Below are 19,375 nucleotides of genomic sequence, written 5' to 3' on the forward strand. Positions count from 1 at the left end.
CAATGCTTTCATACTTCCAGAGGCTTTATTGGGCTCCCTAGGGCTTGGGTCTGGGGCTGAGAGTTGGATACCTCCCGGACTCAGAGCTCCTGTCACTTTAAGAGACAGTCTCACACTTACACACTCGCACACACACTGACAAGTGCTGCGTGTGCACTCTTTTGCTGCCAGCTTCCAGTTTGCTGCTAAGTATCAATGAAATGCCAGGCACGCAGAGGACAGCACCCAGCCCTGCTGCTGCCACCGCCAGAACACAGAGATGTGGGTCCCGGTAACCCCCCCAAGGTTTGCCCAAAAATCCAAAGTTTGCAAAAACCAGGTGCCATGGGGTCCAGCAGCCCCAGGAGGTGGGCAGCCTGGGACAAGGAGGTGGGTGCACGGGAGGGCTCCAAGGGCAGAGAGCAGGGGACCAGGCAGGGGACACGGGCAGGATGGCAGCATTTTGCAAATTACAGGGCTGTCTCCTAGCAACAGACAACACATTTGGCTCCACGTGACTTGCAAAGGCCCCAGAAACCAGACCCGCTCGAAGGGGGAACTGGAGCACTCCCTTCGTATTTTTAATCACCGGGTCTTTATGGTCTGCAACACTCTCTCGTTTTAGGAGAGGGGCACTGCAAACCCCAAACGCACGGGGCCAAAATGTGCCCCCTCACCTTTTGTATCCAGCTCCACGTGGATGATGTTGCCCATGACAGATGTGTTGTGAAGGTGCTGGACGGCCTCCCGGGCTCCCTTAACAGTGGCAAAGATCACTTTGGCGATGCCCAGGTGCTTCTTGTTCTTGGGGTTGTACAGAATCTCCACCTCTTCCACTTCACCATATTTCTTGCACATGTCGGTCAAAAAGTTTTCACGGATGTTGTCATTCAGCTTGGCAAAGGTGACCTGCTTGGGAGGCACTGGCCCCACGTAAAATTCATCAATCTGGAAACGGGCACAAGGACGGAGAGGGGGACATGATAAAAAAAATTATCATTGTTAACGAGCGTGGGAGAGGGCGTAAGGATGACACAGGAGGGAGACGGTTAAAGCATCCTGCAAACTTTGGGGGGAAAAAAAATTGCCTCCAAGGCTCTGGGATGAACCCCGGAGCTGAGCAGAGCCTCTGCCGCTGCAGCCATTCATTGAAACTGGCTCCTTTCCGGGCTACAGACATGTATTTCGAGCTGTACCGTCAGCAGAGAGGCCCCCTCCACCGCCCCCCTACCCGAGAAGCCCCCAAGACACAGCTCCAAAACCTTCAAGTGATCTCGTTAGGCAGACACATTGATTTCTCGTTATCTTTATAAAAGAAGATTGTTGTTAAACAGTCTGCCAAATAATAATGTTAATAGGAATATGACTGTCATTTAAACGGTCCATTAAACTACTTGAAACTGAAGCTTCACTCCCAGATAAACAAGAACACAGAGCTAAACCCAAAAGTCAGGGCAGTACCTTGAATTTGGGGACAGACAGCTCCAACTCCTTAGTTTTGGTCCATATTCGCCCTATTCTGGGATCCCTGACACAATCCACAGGAGCGATTCCCGAGTTCTGGGAGGAGGAGGAGGAGAGAGAGCACAAAACCAGCAATAACAGGGCTTGAAATTTAAAACACAAATAAAAGAAAAAATAAACCCCAAGAAAGCACAGGCTGTCTCAAGGGAAGGGGAAAGCACGCACACACACATATACACACACGTGTCAAATTGCAATACTGCTGAGAAATGCACACAGATTGGAAACACAGAAATAAAGCTGCAGGTTTGGGCTCCTTCTCGGGCTCCTGACAGTTGAATACACAGTGTCAGGTGGCGGTAACTTTGGTGGCTGTGTGTGTCCCCCCCGAACCCCTCTCCTACACACATGTGCTATGGCAGGGATTACCACGACCCGGAGGGACCCCCACCTCCCAAAACCGCCGGTAAAACGGAGTCGGCGGGGGGGCAAAACACAATGGGGGAAACCCACGACACCCCCTCCGACCCCGACCCCCGCCTTCACTCACAGGCATGCTGAAATGTTGCCCATCGTAACGGTAGAGTTTGTGCTGTCCTTTTTTCAGAGCCGGGTCAATAATCAACTTGTAACTTCTCCAATGGTGATTTCTTTTCTCGACAGAAGTGCTGGCTTGCGTGCTGTTCTCCATTCCGTTGATCCAACCTGGACGGGGGGGTAGGGGGGGAAGGAAAGGGGGAAGGGGAAAAGGGAAAAAAAAAATCCACGGAAAACCATAAAGTTAAAACAAAACATTCAACAAAGACCTCTTCGGTTTGGGTGGGTTTTTTGTTTTTTGGTTTTGTTTTTTTTTTTTAAACGAGCCGCCTGCTCTACACACCCAGGCAGAAAGGAAATCCACCGCGAAGCGAGCCCTAAAATGGGGGAATCGCCAGCCGGGTCCCCCCTCCACCCCAGCCAGACAAGAGGCAGAGAGGGAGGAGGAGGAGGAGAGGAGGAAGAAAAAAAAAATAATAATAATAAAAAAGACCCAATCTCACTTGAACTCTGCTTTTTGCCATGATCTTCAGGGTGCTTGGCTTTTTCCCCCGCCTTGATCTCTCGGAAAGACATCGCGCTCGGCGGCCGATCGTCTCCGGGCGGCGAAAGGCGAGCTCCCGTCTCACATGGGGCCGGTTACCGGCGCGGGCTGGCCGCCAGGCTCCTGCCTCCCGTTTTTGCGAGCCACCACATATTGTGTGTGCTCGCTGCTGGCGGCGGCGGCCTCCCACAATACACCGCTGCGAGCGCCGCGAACGCCTAACCGCCCTCCGCCGCCTGCACATTCACGGCGGCCGCGCGGCGCAGCCCCCGGCCCGCGGCCGCCCGCCGCCGCCGCCCCGCCGCCGCGCGCCGCCGCATGGGCCGCCGCCGGGGTGGGTTTATTTTTTTTTCCTCCCCGCCCCGGGGTTAACGGCATGCGGGGGGGCGAGTGGAATCTGCCCGCTGCATTTACCTTAGCGCAAACTGTTTCTAAACAAGATGGACCTATAGGTGGGACAAGTTGGTTGTTGGGGTTTTTTTGGTCTAGGTTGGTTTTTTTTTTTTTTTCTCCTCTTTTTAGGGGTAAGACTTCAGCGAACCCGGACCGGGTGGCCGCAGGCGGAGCGCGCAGCCCGCCGCCCTGCTGCAGCAGCGATGGGAGAAGGCGGGGGGGGGGGAAGGGGGAAGGGAGAGAAGCGGTAGCGGTGGGGGGGGGGGGGTTGGTGGTGCTGCCGTTCGGCGACACACAGCCGGGGGGGGGGAAGCAGTTTTGCTTATTAAAGGTCCGGGTCCGGCGGCAGCCAATCAGCGGGGAGCTTCCATTTTGTTTTAGGTATTAAAGGCCGGGCGGCGCGGTCCCCCCGCCGCTCGCCGGGGCGCGGAGCCGGGCGGAGCGCGGCGGGCGCATGGCGCGGCTGCACTCGGTCCGCGGCAGCTCGGCCGCGGTCGGGCAATTGGCTGGTTAAAGGCAGCGGGGCGGCCGCAGCCAATGGGCGAGCGGCTTCCATGGGGCTTGAGTTATTAGACGGCGGTGTAAAAACATCCTTCAGCAGACAGCTAAGGAGAGGCCAACAGATCAGGCAGCCATTTTTCTGCAATGGAGCGAAATGGCCAACTGGGCTTTTCCTTTGTTCCAAAAGGGGGATCCGCCATGTGAATCCACACCGTCCACTTGCGGGGAGCGCTCGGGGTGGTGTTAGTCTGGCACCATGCTTAGAGGACTCACTGAAGAAGGAAGATTTGACCCCCCCAAAAAAAAAACTAAAAAAAAAAAAAAATGCGGATTTTTTTTCCCTTATGATTCGGGATCCATCTTTGTCTTGTGTAACTAGGTCATGGCACACCCTATGTCAGCAGTTAACAATTTCGAATGCCAAAAAAAAGTAAATACATTATTTTTCAATTTTTTTTTCGTTATTTTGTGGGTTTTTAAGCTTTGTACAGCTCTCTGATGACCGAACAATAAATTTTAGAGAGTATTTCCTGTATTAAACACTTGATTCCTGGCCATTTTTATTAACTCCTTTGGTGCTTACAAGGTAACGTTTTAAATAATAACCATAGGAATAGTGAATCTGTCAAAAAGGCAATTTGACTATGATAAGCTTTTTTTTTTTTTTTTCCTCTTACATTGTAAGTACCCAATGCATTCTGTCCTTGCTAAGTGTAGTTTTCATGTTAATGTTACTGAAGTGGTCCTTATTGCTAAGCCTTCATTTGCATGTCTTATGTTTTTGTCTGTTTACCTAAACCAATTTATGCTTTTTCCAGTATTTTACTTATAAAGCAAAATACCTAGATAAGAGATGCTTGAAAGTTGTTTACAACCATTAAATGTTAACCAGGTGTTTTCACACTAACATGTGCAGCCTAAAACTATATAGGAGAATATTTTTAGTGTCTGCGTGCTCTGTGGAAAAACACTGAATGTCCTTTTTATGTACAGGGTAAATCTGCCACAGGAAGGTAGATTTAAGCCTCGAGTAGGAGTCCTCGCTGCGTACAGTCCGTTAACATAGCTAGACAACTTTTTCTATAGCTTTTTTTGGGGTTGTTGGTTGGCTTTTTTTGATGCTAGACCACTGTCATACAAAGATCCGTAAACTATCTTAACAAGATCTGCTTTGACTTGCAAACTTACGAGCGAAGTGGTGATACAGATCGTATATGTTTATAGCCGTTATTTTTAAAAAGCGTAACAACTTCACCTTCAGAGCTGCATTCAACTATGGTGCGCGGGTAAGTAAACCCCTTTTGCCCTTGCAGAGAAACATATAGACCAGGCCTGTGCGGCTAACGTTATTGTCCTGGGTAGAAAGATCCTAATGTCGTCTGTGTGAGCGGTGGCGATCTCCTTCTCCTCAGATACATCTAACAGCGTCTCTGAAAACGTCTATTTTCAGGGAGGGATTTCTCTTTTCTGCATAAAGCGCTTGGTCGTCCGCTGCCCTGGTGTCTTTTTTTTTTTTTTTTTTTTTTTGCGGAGAGACGCCGTGAATCCATTGCAGGCGTTACGTGGTTGTTAAATGGAACGCACAAAAAAAAAAAATCTGCCTGCGAACAGTTAAGATGTGAAGTTGATTGTAAAAAAGGCGAAAAGGTGGTGGTGGTGGGGATCCCTTACATGTTTTATCCGTCTAATTACAGAAGATCAAAAAAAAAAGGCAACAAAATGGGGGGGGGGGGGGGTTCAAGACGGTGAGTCTTAATGGCGGATGTCTCACTAAAAAGCACTGTAAAATCCTTCATACCGAGAGGCAGTGACTTGGAGAGAGGGGGGGAAAAGGAGGTCTGGAAGTAAATCCAAAATGAGGGTGTTTCTTTCCAAGTGAGGGACCCTTTGCAGCCTGAGTTTTACAGCTGGAGGAGCCGTGACGCAGTTGATATTCACAGCAGTTGTGCTTTAGTGCAGCCACCCAGCCCATGAAATGGCCTCCCCGCCGAAGTCTGGTGGTTTTATTATGTGAAAGCCTGCGGAAGCACCGAGTCCCGGGCGCCGGGAGGGGTGGCTGGTGGCAAGCAGGGCGCTCCCGGTCGCGCTCCATGTTGTGTGAGGGTAGCCGCCATCATGGCTTCTCCTTCGGCGCCGCGTTCTCCTCAGAGCTGGGGCGGCGGCGAGGCGGGCTCTCCCCCACTGCCTGGCGGCGCTTCGCGTCCCGATCACTGGAGGGAAATGGGGTTTTTTTTTGTTGGGGGTTTTTTTTCCCTCCCTTTTTTTTTTTCTCTCCCCCTTTCCCGCCCCCCCCCCCCCTTTCCCCCACCGCTTTGTGAGGGGTTGTGGAAGGCGAAGCCGAGGAGGGAGCGGGGCGCTTGGCGGCTTTTTCTCCCCGCGGCTGCCGCGCACAAGATGGCCGCGCCGGGGAGCGCCCTGCAGCAGCGGGAGGCAGCACTGCGGGCGGCGGGGCTGGCGTCGTTCCAGCCCGGCCAGAGCGGGGGGGCCTGGCCGGGCGGGCAGGACAAAGGCAGCTCGCATAATGCAGCCCCAGCCCTGGGTGCCTATAAATAACGCCGCCCGCCCATCGCCTGCCTCCCTGCCCCCCGCTGCAGCCTCCCGCTCGCTGCCTTTTATATAAATACCGTAAGATGAAAGTAGCCTAATGCAGAGGGGGGGAAAGAAAAAATTAAGAGGAACAAACAACAGTGCTTCCCCCCCCCCCCCCCCAAAAAAAAAAAAAAAAAAGCCCACAAAAAGCTAACAAAACCCCGGACTCGGCGGCTGTGGGGGGCGGCGGGGGGGAAAACAGGCAAATGAGCAGGCAGCGCTGGCTGCGGGAGGAGCAGGGCGGCGTCGCCAGCCTCCCCGCCTGGAGCGGGCTGCTGCGCCCCGCCAACGCGCCGGGGGGAGTGCGGCCGCCGCTCCCCGCCGCTCGTCACATGGCTCTTTGTTGTTTTCCTTCTCCTGGCCCTCCTGGGCTTTTCCCCCCCTCCGCCATCGCCCAGCCGCTCCGCCGGGGCAGCCGCTGCCCTGCTTCCTCCCGCCCGCAGCCGGGAGGGGATGGGGCGGCCCGGCCCGGCCGGCCTGCAGCGCCCAGCTCCCCGGGCCCGCGGCTGGGCTGGCGCGGAGCCGGCTGCCGTGCTGCAGTGCGAGCCGCCATGGCCGTCCGAGGTGTTACATGTGCTGCTTTTTATTTTTTTCTTTCTTTCTTTTTTTTTTTTTTATTTTTGGTTTTTTTGTCGTTCGTTGGTTGGTTTTTGGGTTTTTTTCCCCGAGCAGATTTTCCTGCAGCTCGCTTGGGGTGGAGGCGTGGGGGTTATTTCGGAGCTTCACAAGCCTCGCTGTGCTCTGCGGGGAATTGTATCTTGTGCTCCACTGCAGACCCAGATTAGGTGAGCTAGGAAAGCCTGGCTTGAGCAACCACTTCAGAGGGCAGGACAGGGAGGAAAAGCAAACACTTGTAGAGAGGTGGCCTCCCTGGTAAGGCTAGAGCAGGAGCGTCCTGCGGACCCTGTGGGAGGGAGAAGGTAAGTGGCTGCTTGGCAGAGGCTGCCTGCGGGAGCGGCATGTGCCGGGCAGGGTGCGCCCTGCCCGCCAGTTCCTGCGGCTCAGGACCAGTCGGTCCGTGGGTTTGTAAAACCTGTGCTGTGGTATGTGCCGAGGCTCAGGTGTGTTTTCCTGCAAGGGAGCAGGGTGCTGCCGCGAAGGAGGCATCGCAGCCTGCGCCTTTCGCAACGACGCGAAGGGCTTACGCTCATCCCTTCGTTCCTTGTTCCCCCCCCCCCCCCCCCCCCCCACCTCGGTCCTCACCGGGTCAGGCTCTGTCGAGAACAAGCGACAAACCGTCCTCACAAAACATAACACGTTTCCATGGAGGGGAAATAGAAAAAAAAAAAGGGTTCCGCACTGCCAGGGTGGCTGTAACCCGGTGCCTGTGCCCCCGTGGCGGGGCTGCGGCGCGGCAGCCATGGCGCTCCGGGCTGGGTCCCGACTCCGGCCAGCCCGCCGGGAAGCGCCTGGCCCTGGCTGCTGCCAGCACTGCAGCAGCCCTCCCGCTTTACAATCGCTTTACATGATAATCTGCTAGTCAACTTGGAAGAAAGGGTGACGTTATTCTTAGCTAAACACCATTAAAATGCTCCTCTGTTTCTCAGGAGAGGTGGAAAGCGTTTCAGCTGCCTGGAAATGGCCGAATCAGGCGACGTGTAGATCAAAGGGCGGTGTAGATCTGTGCTTGGGTTTGCAGGGGTTTTACGAACTGTAGTAAAAACGTTTCTGCAGCTTGCATCAGTGAGTTAAGTCAGCACGTGAAGTGATTAAAAAAAAAACCGGCAGGTTTAAACAGCATCGGTTCTTAACTGTCCCGGGATTTAAAATTTGTTTAAATAAATATTTGGATATTGGTAATATCTGCATTTAAGCCTTGACGTTGGTCTGTTTAACCCTGAAGCAAGCTAGCTCTGCCCTAACGTAGGCTTTGAAACGATTCAGCCAGACCATAATACTGTGGGAGCTTAGACAGCTTTGTCTGTACTTGCACCTCTCTGCGTATTTTTCCAGGACTATGATCTTTGTCTGCAATTAATCATTGTTCAGGACGGCCGTTCCCGATGGTAGAATCCATGAGCTGCTCCAGCTGGGAGAGGTCCTAAAGCGTGTGTGCCTGGCGTACGTGAGAACCAGGGCCAGAAATTGCTGGGGCAGCAGGCGTTCGTACAGCGAGCCCGCCGTGCAGACCCAGTGAATTGTGTGGGTCCTCAGCACTTCTGGAAATTGTTTTTGTAAGTCTGAGCTGCACATTTCTTTCCGTTTTTCAGAGTTTCTAAATGACTGGTAATGCTCGATATAGTTTTAAAAGTCAACTGAGGCAGTTGAGACTGGTTGCGCTCTCAGAGTGGGTGGTTTCATGGCTGAACCTTGTATCTGAAAAGCTAAATGTTCTGGTACGGCATGTTTAAATCCCAGAAAGGTCAAACCAGACTTTCATACTTGTGTTAGATTGACCCTGGTTTACTGGGTGAGACTCTTAGAGAAAGAAAGAGATCTCTCAGGGGAGGGGGGGGGGGGGGCGGGAGAAGAATTTTTTTTCTCTGAACAGCTTGTGGTGACTCTGCGCACATTCTTGAAGCAAAGGGGTTTGTTCTTGCCCACAGCGTCCCTCCCCTGCATTGTTGAGTGGAAAACTCTTATGCTAATTATTTCACTGTCTGTTATCAATAAGAAGTGATTTAATTTCTTTGGCAGAGTGTTGCAACAAGAGCAAATTAGATTGAGAGGCAAAGTGAAATAAAAAATATGCAGCTGTTCTGCCAAACAATGATCGTGACTGTTTACAACATTTTGTTTTAGACTGGCTTGTACCCAGAATCCTTTATATTGAAGGTTTTCATGTCACAATCCACTGCTTGTGCAAGGAAGCTAGATTAGTGTATTATAAAGGACAAAAGAGACGTAGGTTCATCTGGTTCGGCTTCCTGCATTATGCAGGTCATAAGATTTTTGTGAATTAGTTGCTTTTCCTCATTTGAAAGAATTTAACTACAGCGTACCTGCATCTTAGAAAAACATCAGAATTTCATTTTTAAATGGGCTGTGAGAGAGACTAAAATAAGAGTCACTAAGCGCTTTCCTTCGAAATCTACCTGACAGACTAGAAATCAAAGTAACCTTTTTAAACTTGCCCTAGTTTCTGCTTTCAGTTTCTGGATGTTGCTGTATCTCGGGCTGCTTGACAGAGGAATGCTCCATTACCAGATTTCTGTCCCCATGTAGCTGTGTACAGGCTGATCAACTGAGCATTTAACACTCCCGTTGCAGACTTGCAGAGCTCCCCCTCGGGTCCATCTTTACAAATCCTGTAATCGTTCCTGTTGCAGTTCCCTGTGAACACTCCAGATTTTTCCCATTTTGATCTGGGCAGAAGGGGACAGAGCTATCGGCTATCAGCGATAGTCATACCCGTGCCAACAGCCCTCCTGGCTGAGATGTCTCTGTTAGGCATCCAGGGATTACACCAGCCCACATTCAGCTGGTTTCCCAAGACGGCTCCCAAAATACTCTCAGATCTGTTCCTTCTTGGGACACCGTACTGTTGGTTTGTGCTTTTTGTTCTGCGTTTAGGGCTTTACAGTTGGCCCTCTGGAAAAGGACAAATCCTTAGACAGCATTGCTGCTTGCAATGGCCTTTTCTCTTTTTTTTTGTTTTGTTTTTTTTTTTTTTTTTATAGTCCCTCCTGCCACTGTTGAGTGTCACCTATAAACTTGGTTGGTAATGTTTTTGTATTTTCTTCCAGATAAACAACTGCTTCTGTCTCCATTGTAGGAGTTTCCCGGTTCCGGGTGTGTATACACCTCAGCGGTGTCAATATTGTGTCAGGAGGAGGTCTGGATGTACGCCATCCTTGCCACGCCTCAGTTCCATGGGAAGAAAGCCCAATTTAGGAGCTGGAAGGGAGCCAGGAGGCACACTGCAGCATTTGCCTGCCCTGGTGTCTATAACATAGCTATAAAATAACATAGAGCCCAAAACGGTAGCAGGACCCGTAAAGAAAGATGACAGCTCTAGAACACAGTGGTTACAGCTGCATTTTGAGACCTTCCTGTTTAATGGATTTTAATCCATTTGGTTATGCCTTCTTGCTTTTACAATCTCCTACTCATAATCAGATAAATGTTTCGCAGGGATTGAGGTATGGCACATCAGCCCTCTTGCGGAAATCTCCTACTAGTGATGTTACTATTTACCTCCAAACCTGGCAGTTTTTTAAAACAGTTTCTCTCGGCAGGTAAACTCATGAAGCTTGGTCTCCCATGGATTTGTGTCCATAAATGTCCCCTGACAAATCTTCCAGCTCTTTGCCAGTCTTGCTGAGCCTGTCTGGCTGGGCGAGGGGTAATGTGCTGGCTGGGAGCTTGATGGGGCAGCGGTACGGCCCCTTGGTATGCGCAAGGGCTCAGCTCTGCCTGCCTTTCCCAAGACCAGGGTGGTGCCTCTACTACATTCTCTACTCAGCTGTTCATTCAAGACCTAAATATGTTTGGGACTTCTACCCCACTGCCAAATTTGACTGAGACTGGAGGAAGGAGAGGAAAAATTACATAGAACAACACAGTCATGTTAGACTGTTTTATTTTTAGGAAACCAGGCTAAGAATATCAAAGGAATATTAAGTAGAAATATGGACAGGGTATTTGCCTGTTCAATTTTTTTGCCATGAAATTTTTCATTTCTTCCTAAGAACAGCAGATGATCTGTCTAGGGAATTTCTCAGCCAAAATCAGCAACCTCCTGACAGATTTCACTGGTGTCCCAGCACGCTCTCAGGATGCACGGGATGTAAGCATTGAACAATGACAGGGAATTACTAGTCTGCTGCGGTGTTTGGCTGCCTGGGTGCAAAGAGATGTATGGTGATACCCAGTGGTGGAACAAACATTTATTTTGTTTAAGATCCATACAAATTTTGATGGACATGCTGGATGTTTGCCAGGGCTGGGGTTTTTCGGTTTCTTTTAAAACTGTGTCTGTTCATTTTATTTCTGCTGGTATTATGACAAAGCCACCTCTGTATGAGAGGTAGTGCTTTCAGAGATCTAATCGTTCTCAAGCTATAAAGGAATAAAGAAGCTGTTTCAACACCTGACTTGCAGAATGTTTTGGGTTGCTTCTTGCCTATTGAAATGCAGCTGCTATTGAAACCCTATGATCCCCTTAGAATGTACAACCAGTTATTTTTTAGAATACTTTCAAGCTTATAAAAATAATGAAATAAGAAGATGGGCAATTCTAATCAACATTCTAAAGCCATCAAATCACTGAACAGTTCAGTTCTTCATGGCCTAAACAGTACAATTTTAAGGAAAAAAATACCATTTGGAGAATGTGGACACTCATATAGCTTACATCAAAAGGAAATGAAGATACAGATAAGTAATCTAAAAGGATATTTGTGCATTAAAATACTTGTGTATCTGGACAGCTGTCATGAAACTGTCTAGGTGTGATGGTAGCTGGAGACCTATGAGTCTTTGTAACAAATGCAGGCATACAGGGATCGTGCTGATTATAAGTGATGGAGTATAAAATGTTGCGGCCAGAAAAGTGTTGACAAAGATCAAATGAATGAGTTTAGTTTACAAATCAGAGCAGTTTCTTCTAACTGATATGATACAAATCACGTACAAGACCGAGACAGTTTTGCCCTTGACATTGTTGCCATTCTCAAATCTGCAGTTCAGGATCCCCATCTTGATTTATTTTTTGACAGGACAGTTGGGAGTGCCCCAGCTGGTCTACTAAGCCCTGGGTTTCAGCTGAGTGGGCCAGAACGTGCAGGATTAGTGAATGCTGTGCCATCCATTGCTTTTCTAGGCTGCTGCATAACAGCAGCTCCCAGTTGCTAAGCAGCTGCAGAGCCAGGCTCTGCCTTTGCTACCAATCAGCTGTACCAGGGGAGCAACGTAGGTTCCCCTTGATCGGTGGAGAGGAGCCAGCAGCGTGAAAACGGGAGCGGTGGCCATCGCAAAATTGTTCCTTTTCTGGCTGGCTGATGGGCCCCCTGGCAAAAATGCTGGAGTGAAGCGAAGGGACACTTGATGGCCCAGAAGCAGGGGGTGGCAGGGGGCGGGGGGAGAGGGAGAGCCAGCATATGTGCACAGCAGAGGTTACAAAGACAGCAGATCTTAGCAGAGCAGGGGGGCACGCGCTGAGGAGAAAGAAATGGGAGAGAGGCCAAATGCACAGTTCAGAATATAATAATAAAAAAAAAAAAACAGGAGGAGAGTGCGGCATATGGAGAGGGGAAATAAAGCAGAACTTGCACAGCCTGCGAATAATTGAATAGAAAATACAGGAAGAGAGGGAAGGAGCTTGATTCATTACTGCCCTTCACCTTGTGGAGTCGGCTACACCCGGGAAGAGGAGGTGTGGAATACAACAGCATCTTTCATGTTTAGCAGCGAACTGTAGGTTTTACATTTCAGCCCCTGCCATTTGTGGTTTTCTTGCTGCATATCCCCTGCCTTTTGTTTAGACTTGATTCCTGCAGGCTCTGTTCTTATCTTTGCCTGGTTTCTTATTTATTTTTATACTTGCTTTGGCTTTTGTTGTTTTTTTACAAGGTAAGTCTTAAATTAAAATACTGTTTCCAGATACTTTGTTTCAACCTTGAAGAGGGCAGGCCGTTGCTAATTCCTAACTGAAGTTCGTTTCCAGTAGATCTGCAAAGCCATTGCTGCTTTTCTCTCCCTCTCTTTTCCAGGAGCTGCTGATGGAGAAGAGAGTTCCCTTTACTTCCCTATGCCTTCCCCTGTGCGTTGTTTTTCCTTTTCCCTGCACAGTGCCTGCCAGCAGCCCGGGAAGACTTGCTGCTAGCAGCGTGCGGCAGGAAGTGGTTCCTGCGGCAGTAAATTATCACAAATGCCTGACATGTTGCATAAGGAGGAGCAAAAAAGTGTCATGAACATCTGCGGGGGGGTTGTGACCAAATGAGATTCTAGTTCCACCACTGCTCAGCTGCCCACATGAAAAAATACTTTGTGGTCTCAGTGCCGAATATGCAATTGCCAGTTAGAGCTGGCAGGGAAGCAGGGAAGCTATATGTTCCTCTCTCCAGCTCTTCCAGACAGAGGATTGAGGGGCACATTTGTACGGGAGGGTGGGGAGAGGATTTAAAGCTCGTGCAGCTGTCACCCTCCTTTGTGGCCAGCCCTGGCTTGCTTGGAGGCCTGTCGACTGAGGACACTTTTTTTTCCCCAGCTCCAAAACTGAGTCCTAAAAGGAGAACAGATGCCCACCCAAATCTACAGGAAGAATTTGCTGTGGGCGCTGTGTGTGTGTGTGTGTGTATTTCAGGCCAATAAAAAACTTGACAGATATGCAGCCAGATGTGTTTTGTACTTGGCAGATTTTTGTCTAAGGTGTCTGATTCAGAAGGATGCTATATTTGCTTCCTCCTTCCATTTGTTTGGAGTCCTGTATCTTTGAACGGGAACTGTCTATACTATTGTTAAACTCCTAAGACCATTAATGGTCTAGATGCACTGACATTTTACAAGTAGATTTAGCAGCCTGTCACACAGCGGGATTTTTAGCATTATGAGAGACACAAGTTTAATTAGAATGATTTTAACCAGGAAATCTCCCTGCCTTAAGAAATCAGAGCTACTATGTTAATCCTGGTAAGCAATGGGAACTTGACAGCGTGCCTGTTGTTGTGATGAGAGTCAGGAATGGTGAAATATGTGTAGGAAGGGAGAAACGCACAGGAAACATGCCATCAAGGACAGTGGTGTCAAGCTCGCACAGGGCAGCACGCCAGTCCGCATTTGGCAATGGATGACCTGTGGGCTGGAGCAGCCCCGGCAGGTTGCTGCCCTCTACGTGCCGGTGCACACCAGACCATGCCACCGCCGGGATTGCTCAAATGCCTTCCCAACCCGTCAAGGACCTCCAGCCAGGCCACTGCACCATCAACCCATCCAGCTCCCACAGACATGTCCCAGGCCAAAAATCACAGCTCTAAAGCAAACATGACACAATTACAACTGGGTTTATTTCCACTGCCTGAAGTTATTAATTAGCCTGCTCTCAGAGCATCGCTGTTTCTTTGCAGGCTTTGCTCTGGCTGGGTTAATGGCTACTTTCAGGTCTGAGAGAAATTCAGTCTGGGCCTGTCCTTTGTCTAGTGATGCTCTGACAAGCCAGAAACCTTTCTGGCTCCTGCCAAACCTCTATGCCTATGTATGAGCTTCTCCCAGCCAGACAAGGACAGAGCAAATGCTTCCCGCTTAGCTCTCCCTGTACAGCTAGCACTCAAGAAAAAATGGGCAGGAATTATGGTGTTTCCCATAGGGATATAAACAGAGGCTGTTATCATCTCTTCAGTCTGCAGTTGCTGCCTTCCTGTAGGAAGTTTGCACAAATATCAGAGGGAAGGATGCGAACTTCACATGTTAACTGCCCTTTAATGTCAGTGCCATACGTTACTCAGCAAAAGCCTGCCTGTTTCATCCACAGTTGTCTCTCTTACAGCCTACTTTGCTATCCTTTTTTCTCCTCCTATGAATAGTCCCTGTTTCCCCACATTTGTCCAAAAGATTTGAGAGCTTCCTGCCTGGGCCAGGTGCTGGAGTGATGGCTATTGCATAGCCAATGCAGCAATGAAGTGTTGATCAAAGCCTGGCTTCTAACAGCTGAAAAACACGTGCTTGTTCAGGTTGCATTATAGCTCACATAGTGGAAAATATATTTAACAAGCAAAAACCTGGGATCACTTAAACTTGAGGTTCTCAAAAGCCTCACAAAAAAAGTACAACTCCACACATTTCAGGTTTAGTGGAACCTACCAACCAGTTTTTGGGGAGCATAACCCAGATTTGACCACCCACAGTGGACCTACCTACCCCATACTTACCCCTACTGTGTAAACTAAAGGAGCTGAATACAACTCCTGGCTGTGGTGCTGTGTTCACCTTAATAAATATGCCTATAGGTTTCAGTCCTCCTTTGTTTCTAAACCAGCAAGTACATTAAAATATCTCTCTCCACCAGGAATTACATACTTTGGGAAGGCGAGAAGAAGGGAAAAGTAATTTGAAGCAAGCAGATACTACAGAGAGCACTCTGATTTGGAAAAAAACCCCGCCAACATCTTGATGCTTGCTGGGTCGGGTGGAGTGCTGGGTAATGGAAACACAGGAAGGTATAAGCCAGAGGGATTTTAGTGTTGTATACTAAAGAGATGGGTTGGATACTGGGTAAAAACACATTGTGTTGCAAGGAAAGCTATTTACAGCTCTTTTCCCCACGTTTCCCAAAATTACTTCCTGATGGGATTTATTCTCTGCTGCAGATCTGAATGCAGAAGAGCATCTGATGCTGATAAATTCACACAGATCTGTAGCAGAGCCCTGTGCTCTCACTCAGGCACGAGCAAGCCTGTGCATCGCTCATGAACCTGCTGCTTTTGACTGTTCCCATGGTAAAACCAACCACAGCTACCAACGCAGACACAACCTGCAGATCTCATCTGAAACAAAACATTTTGAATCCCTCTCTCTCCAGCGAATCTCCAGATTCACTTCTCAGCACAGAGGTAGAGGATGAGATCCAGCATCACTGTGATAGCTCTGTCAGCCTGTGTTGACAAAATCCTCCCCATCACTCAGTGAAGCCATGCCAGCACATCTGGGAGACACACATATTGCCCAGATCCGTGGGGGCAAAGTTACGGTGGTGTTGGCAGACACTTGCTTGTTCATTTCATGCTTTTCAGAGATCACTCACTGTGTTTGATGTTCCAGAAAAGGATGGGATGATCTTAACCTTGTGTTACCCATTTTTTACAACAGAACTTGGCTTGAGAATTCACAATTTGGCTTGAGAATTTAGTGAGGAACAGAAACTTGAAACTACCCTTAAGCACCTACTGTATCAAGCTGTGACGTTACCATATTGATTTACACACTCTTCAAATTTGTAAAGTGGGTTTTTTTCCCCCCACAACTGCAAAGTCAAGAACTTAGTTTCTAATGAAAGATGAGATTCAAAATACACCACGTTGGCCACACATATATCAGGTAGGCCATATCTGGCCCACATAGTTGGCATCCCTGATTTAAAGCATACCAGAGAAAATAACACAAGAAACACTATGTGTTCCCTATAAATAGCTGCTCTCTAGGTAGTACTCAGTGTGTGGTTTATGAACAAAACCTGTCCGAACTACATCAAAGTGCCTGAATATTCACTGCTTGATTTTGATGAGTTCTGTGTCCAGTTTGGCTAACACCTCCTTGTTGCAGACCATTGTCCTGTTTTCTTTCACAGCCCTCTGAACTCTGTGGTAGCATTTGGGCAGATTTTACGTCAAGTTTATTGACAGATTTTTGCACTGATTTAGTGCATGGGCTACTTGAGCCAAGTGAAACAGGAACTATATTCCGAAGGCATGAAAAGGCAGAAAGGAAATTTTCTTATTGAAATATAATTTTTCCACATTACTTAATAGTCTAGAAAGTTAATACCTTTCTGGCAGCACTTCCCACTGGGAAAAAAAAATACGGTTCCTACTCAGCCAAACAACAATGTAATAATGTTTTAGGTTGGGTTAAATGTCTTGGAAACTGGCAGGTGTCACAGCCACCTTGCCTCCAGTGAAAAAGGCAATTGAGAGCCCTTATGAAACAAGGGATTTACATCAGTAGGAGCTACTACACAAAAACCAAGCACATGGCAAGGTTTGAATAGATGGTGAATCATGTGGCCCAAGGGATTTTTCGGGGTGGGGGCGTGTGTGTAAAATATCAGGCCATGAGGACCAGATGGCAGAGCTCTGCATATGCAAGAGCAACAGCAAGAAACACTACAGAAATGGATACTGAGAAGCAGCTGAAAGTTGAGGAGACTGGGAGCTTTGATTTTGAAAAAAGATATTTCCAGGGTTGAGTGAAGGTCAAAAGAGAGTGTTGGCACTGTGAACAAAAACACAACTGAAAAACCAGTTTCGTACAGTTGTTCTGTAAACAAACTGAATTACCTTGAGTATATATATACCTAGCTTTGTCATAGGCTTCTCCTCTTACACGGATATTGTCACCCATAACTTCTTTGGATATTGTCACCCATAACTTCTTTGTGTGTGCAGTGGTCTGTGCACATGACAAACAAATGTTGTCCTTGTGTGACAGCTGAAATTTATGAGAAATTCATTCTACTTAGATGGTAAGTCCTGTTCTTTAGGGTCTGTATTTCCAGGGCATTGTCTCTTGCACTGTATGTACATGCTGTAGTGGGAATTCATTGCTGAAAACACAAATAATTAATATCACTGGTAATGTTAAAAAATAAATATTTAAGGCTCTGTCTTGTTATGCACAGTTTTAACTAAGTTTATAAATATTACCTTTGACATAAATGGGGCTACTCGTTCTTACTAAGTTTATGTTTAAGTCTTTGTAAAGCTGGGGTCTGTATTATCAAGAAGAAAATTCTTAAGTGTATTTCAAAAACGAAGTTCTAAAGACATTTAGGAAGAACAGGTCCCCATTCTTGTCTAGTTTATATTACCATATAAACCAATAATATCAGTATACAGCAGATGGCGTGTTCTGTAACTCCTCTCTACAATTGTGGCTACAAGGAAGTACGAGTAGTCTGAGCCCCTGCTGGTTAGCTAAAACAGTTGTATTTTCCATTAGAAGTATTACTGCAAGCCATGCTGCTTAGCCTAAGGGCATGCACTACGACAGAGCTTAATTGATTGGAAACGTAAAACTTTTACAGTATTCAGAGTTCCTCCAAAGAGAAGAACATAGCTAACCAGAATATTTTGCCAAGTCTGTTAACATATTTAAAACAATATTTTGTGAGCTGGAGGATTTAGTTATGCTTCTCTTCCCTCATTTGACTTGATAGTCACAAAACTTACGGGCTCAATTCTAGCATTATTAAAACTCAGTTTCCTTGACTTCTTCAAGCACATCACAAAGGGACAAAGAGAGGCAGCACAGGTGCGTTGGTGGTGTTTCCTTAGGAGGTCAGGCTAAGGATATGCCTTAAGGTTCTTCCATTGTACCAAAACCATTTAGGAGGTTGTAAGCACTCTTCCCCAGGCTCGGTATTCTGAGAAACGGGAGTATCAACTTATGTCATCACCCTGTATTGTAAAAAAGCCATAGCCTCAATATTAAACCTAATCTGTGAGGGGGTTTTGGGTGTCCTCAAAACTAACCTGAATTACCCATCAATACCATCTAAAGTGTTAAAGCATCTTTTAAAAATCCTAAACTTCCAGCAGTTTTCCTAGGCAGTGTGCTAACCTTTCGCTCCTTCCAATTATTTTCCTTGGCAATCGTGAAGTGACAAATCGGTAACAAGACTGGAACACAGATATTTACCATACCCCATTAAAGTCTTGATTTTGGTACACTCACTGTAAATCTCTATACGCATATTGACTCCTGAGCTGCAGATGCGTAAGCTTTTGATGAAACAGAACTTGTGCCAAAATCAATATACAGGCCAAAACAGAAGCAGGAGGACACTTACAATTAATAATGATTAGATTTGAATTTTACTAATAGAGGCTTGAATCTTCTTCAGTTTAAATCAGTGGCAGAATTCCATATTGGATTTTACTTTTTCACAGCCAGCAAAATACGCTTACCTTTTGCACAGGAGTTTATATGCCTAAAGCACTGCATACCAGTTATTTAAAAATAAGTAACTGAGACACTGAAATGCTGTATTTCATCAATACTAAATTACCTCACTACAAATAGAACATCCATTATTTAAAAACAGTCCTTGGAGTGTTTACAGTTGATTTTATAATCTACTCATTTTACATTGTTTCCTCCCAAATCTAAAGGTGTACAAATCTAAAGTTTCCTTAACTATAAAATCTAAAAGGAGACAAAGCTGTGAGAAATGTAAAGGTTGTTTTGTGAGGCTTGCAAAAAAACAAAAAAAAAAAGCAAAAAAATCAACCTAACAATGACCCATAAAATACTTTTATCCCCCCAAAAAATTTTTATGACAATAATTGAGTTGAAAAGAACCCGCCTGAATTACAGTATTCAGTTACAGGAAGACTACTGAGTCTATCTGCTGATCATATCATACATAGTGTGACGCTGCTTTTGAGCTAGGCCCAAATAAATTAATTCAGGGTAAAACAATTCTTTCCTGGACCATTCATTCCTGTGTGATACTGGAATGCCCTCAGCCATTCCAGTAAACAGGAGTTGATAGCTTTTACTGTGGTCCAGATAAGTAAGACTGTGGTTCATAGAGCATCTTTTTGATGGCTTGTGTATTCTACATACTTGCATCAACTTTTTCCTCTGTAAAATGGTTAGCTTTAAATAGGTGTGAATTTGGTTTATTATTATTATTGTTGTTGTTGTTGTTTTATTATTATTGTTGTTGTTGTTGTTACACAATCATCATCATTATCATTATTATCATTCTTA

General features: G+C 47.1%; 1 protein-coding gene across 3 annotated transcripts in view; it reads right to left on the reverse strand.

The window, feature by feature from the left end:
• Positions 1-2,975, reverse strand: part of SETD1B (SET domain containing 1B, histone lysine methyltransferase) — a 53,371-nt gene extending 50,396 nt beyond the window's left edge. For 2 of the 3 annotated variants that reach the window (XM_055795874.1, XM_005237622.4), the window contains exons 1-4: positions 2,484-2,975; positions 1,994-2,148; positions 1,441-1,539; positions 657-927 (exon numbers count right to left, since the gene is read on the reverse strand). In XM_055795874.1, the coding sequence (XP_055651849.1) occupies positions 657-927; positions 1,441-1,539; positions 1,994-2,148; positions 2,484-2,556 (598 nt within the window). In that variant the 5' untranslated portion in view covers positions 2,557-2,975. Of the gene's footprint in view, positions 1-656; positions 928-1,440; positions 1,587-1,993; positions 2,149-2,483 lie in introns of those variants that run through there. The other variant, XM_055795875.1, reaches the window with a different exon arrangement.
• Positions 2,976-19,375: the final 16,400 nt, after the last annotated feature.

Source organism: Falco peregrinus, chromosome 2 (genome assembly GCF_023634155.1).
Source record: "Falco peregrinus isolate bFalPer1 chromosome 2, bFalPer1.pri, whole genome shotgun sequence".
NCBI classification, from domain to species: domain Eukaryota; kingdom Metazoa; phylum Chordata; class Aves; order Falconiformes; family Falconidae; genus Falco; species Falco peregrinus.